Source organism: Cupressus sempervirens, chromosome 7 (genome assembly GCF_028749045.1).
Source record: "Cupressus sempervirens isolate cs-2001-9-10 chromosome 7, ASM2874904v1, whole genome shotgun sequence".
Taxonomy (NCBI): domain Eukaryota; kingdom Viridiplantae; phylum Streptophyta; class Pinopsida; order Cupressales; family Cupressaceae; genus Cupressus; species Cupressus sempervirens.
In genome coordinates, this window is record NC_143124.1 from 330,031,316 (window position 1) to 330,034,530 (window position 3,215).

General features: G+C 36.5%; 1 protein-coding gene across 1 annotated transcript; it reads right to left on the bottom strand.

The window, feature by feature from the left end:
* Positions 1–727: 727 nt before the first annotated feature.
* LOC149546768 (cysteine-rich receptor-like protein kinase 26) lies at positions 728–1,977 on the bottom strand. Its single transcript, XM_089791348.1, has 4 exons — positions 1,892–1,977; positions 1,562–1,796; positions 1,318–1,462; positions 728–1,236 (listed from the first exon to the last, which is right to left on the bottom strand). Exons 1-4 carry the CDS (start codon positions 1,923–1,925, stop codon positions 1,003–1,005), a joined length of 648 nt encoding a protein of 215 aa, XP_089647474.1. The 5' UTR covers positions 1,926–1,977; the 3' UTR covers positions 728–1,002.
* Positions 1,978–3,215: the final 1,238 nt, after the last annotated feature.

Consider the following 3,215-nt stretch of genomic DNA (forward strand, 5'->3'; position numbering starts at 1 on the left):
CTATATCAGATACAAAAACTACCATTTATTATCAGATTTAATGAAGTTCATCTGTAAGGTTGGAACTTTGAATCTTCACTGTCGATCCTTGTCTTAACACAGCCTCAGTTAGTCCACTCATTAGGTCTTGATCATGTTCTCTTGCTTTTGCTTGGAATCATCTAGTTGCAATCTAGCCTTCTAATCTCTTTGAGCCATTCTTAAACCATCATTCCTTTGTGGCCCTGATTTCCTTATGCTTCTCCTTCCACAGTTCAGATAGACTTCTTCGAAACCATCTTTTTTCCCTCTAATACCAAAGTACAGACAATCCCTGTTTCTTCAAGTTAAATAACCCTGTTGTAGGTACATAATCTAACACAGCAGCAAAGATGAGAAATACAATACCAATAAGCATTGCCAAATAAAGCTCAACAAATTCCCAACTTTTGTTATCAGAATTGAAACTACAAACTAAACACTCTATTCCAAAATAACCATCTTTGAACCTTTCCGATTCCCACCCACTACTATATTTTAAGCTATTTATAAATAAGCAAAGACATTAGTAGCCAAAATAATATTCAAATCCCTTAGTTCTAATGCTACCTTTACTGTTTGTTTCTTGAATTGATGCTATATCAGAAACAAAAACTACCGTTTATTATCAGATTTGATGTTGCATCAAAATCATATCTTTGGAAAAGGGGATCATTGTAACTTCTTAAAATAATGGGTGATACGCAGGGACCAAAATAGACCTTAATTAATTGAAATAAATAATACAGCTATTTGAGTTAATTAATAAATGCATCAAACGTGCATTCTAATCCCTGCATAGTCAATTCCTCTCAAAAGAATGACTGTACCTACATAGACAATTCCCCACAAAAGAATGATTGTCCATTATTCTAGGAAAAAAATTGTTGGATAATATATAAGTGTGAATATGAACAAAGCTTAGGAAGAAACCTTAGTCTGTGATACGAAATTCACTCGAATAATGTCAAGAAAGAGGGTTAACTAGCTATTATAGAGATAATCTGGCTTTGTCAGTGTAGGCAAGCTGATTTCTTCACTAGGCAGCAACAACAAGAATGATACCTTTGACATGGAAGGCCTCAACGTCACCTCTTGGGTGCACTGAAGGGCAATCAATATCACTCTCAGTACTATTTTTGGGTCAAAAGTTTCACTACAAATTAATCTGCTGTCTACCAGATCGAGATGGCGATTCTCCTCATGAAGATCCCACACCTGCAGCACAAGATCAATTTCACATGAAAAAGGAAAAGAGTGCTTTGAGATTAAAAGAAAAATATTATGTTAGATACCCACCCACTTGACAAGTCCCAGAAAGGAGCAAGTGAACTCTACATGCCTTCTGCCTGACACTATTTCTAAGACGACCACACCAAATCTGAAGACATCCATTTTGTCTGTTACTCGACCATCAAACTTACATTCTGGACCTATATAACCTCTGCAGAAGCCAACCAAACATAGAACATTTTTACAATTAGCACAAATATAAAATAATCTAACAATTATCCGCAATAGCATATAAACCTCTGCAACTTACTCTGTTCCAGCGACTGGCATATTTTGATACTTGCCATTTTTATCTAAGACTGCTCCCAACGCAAAATCTGCAATCTTGGGATTCAGATTCTCATCAAGTAATATATTATCAAGCTTTATATCTCCATGCACTATGCAAATTCCAGAATCCTCATGAAGATATGCGAGACCACGTGCCACTCCTTGTATTATATTCAAATGGATTCTCCAATCAAGGACTTCGAATTTTATAGGATCTGTAATTCAAAAGTACTTATGGGCATTCATACCACAAAAATGTGTCTGTTTAATTTAAAAGTGTTAAAGGTAACAAGGGTTTTTCTTTACTTACTGAAGCAAAGGTTTAAAAGCACTCCTTTAGTCATATATTCATAAACAAGCAAGATTTCCTCCCCTTCAGTGCAAAATCCCAACAACTTATCATCAATAACAAGTGTACTATCATCAAAGCACACATCTACAACTGCATGTATACTGCTAAACTCCTCGCTAAATGGCTCAACCGACATGGGTGTGATTGCTGATATGACAGTATTCTCGCATGCTCCTACTCCCACTATCTCTGCATCGCCATCAAATACATGATCCTGAGAACTCATGCCAACAATTGCAACATCTGACTTGACCTGACATGAATTCTTATCACATTCCACCTTAATTGTGCCCAAGTCATGCAATGTCTCATAAGAAATGTCCGCCAAATCTATAGCCACAACTATATCATCACATTTCGCTCTTTGAAAAAAGGATATCATGGTTTGCTCAAATCTTGGATTCAAAATCAGTTGGGTCATCCATTTGTGATTTTGATTCATCTCATTCACTAGCACACCCAACTGTTTCACAATACCTTGTATCTCAGAATCTCCATCCCTTGGCGGAGAATACGCCCTCTACGGCTAAAATGAATACCAAATCTCCTAGCACCATCCATAATGCTGAAAACCAAATCTCCAAAATAAAGTACTAATCAAACTGTGCCCAACTCTTGCAAGTTGGCAGGAAACTGCTCTGATACCAATGTAATAACCCCAATCGTACTCCACAATCTAGCCCTAGGCCACAAATTTGGCACAATGAAAAGACTGATTTTTCTTCTCCAATAGCTGCAACCCCTTGAAGGATTTTTACCAATATGCTCAAATAGAACACATGTATGATGTACTCCCAATACTAAATTCATTGGGTATTTCACCAGCTCAAATGGTGGCACTCCGTTCTCAAGTGGAAAATGCTGAAATCCTTGGCTCCACAAAACTCATCAAATGCAAATGACAATAATCAGATGATAAGAAAAGAACCCGTCATCCCCTTTATTCTTTCCTTGTGGGAGCTCATTGACTTCTCTCCATTGTGGTATAAAGATAATCTTATATTTGCACTTTATTATAATATTATAATATGAAATTATGCCCCATCATAAAGTGTCAATCCCCCAATAAAATCCTCTAACCACCATATTAGCCCACGAGGATCACAATAATAGGCTAATCCCTGAATTTTGATGCTGGCAAAAAATGGGAACATTACACCAAGATCTGCTGTCATGGCAAACAGAAATAACTTAACTAATAGTGCTAAGGTCTTTCATTTGAATTGGGGGTCGATTATATTTTGGTAATCTTTGTATTATAAATAATCTCAGTTAATCCTCA

What these genes read in the sequence shown, in the direction of transcription:
- LOC149546768 (XM_089791348.1), bottom strand. Translation starts at nt 1,925, where the DNA reads ATGACTAAAGGAGTGCTTTTAAACCTTTGCTTCA. An exon ending in GCTTTTAAACCTTTGCTTCA is followed by an intron (nt 1,797 to 1,891) that starts GTAAGTAAAGAA and finishes TTTGAATTACAG; the next exon opens with ATCCTATAAAATTCGAAGTC. An exon ending in ATGCCAGTCGCTGGAACAGA is followed by an intron (nt 1,463 to 1,561) that starts GTAAGTTGCAGA and finishes TGGCTTCTGCAG; the next exon opens with AGGTTATATAGGTCCAGAAT.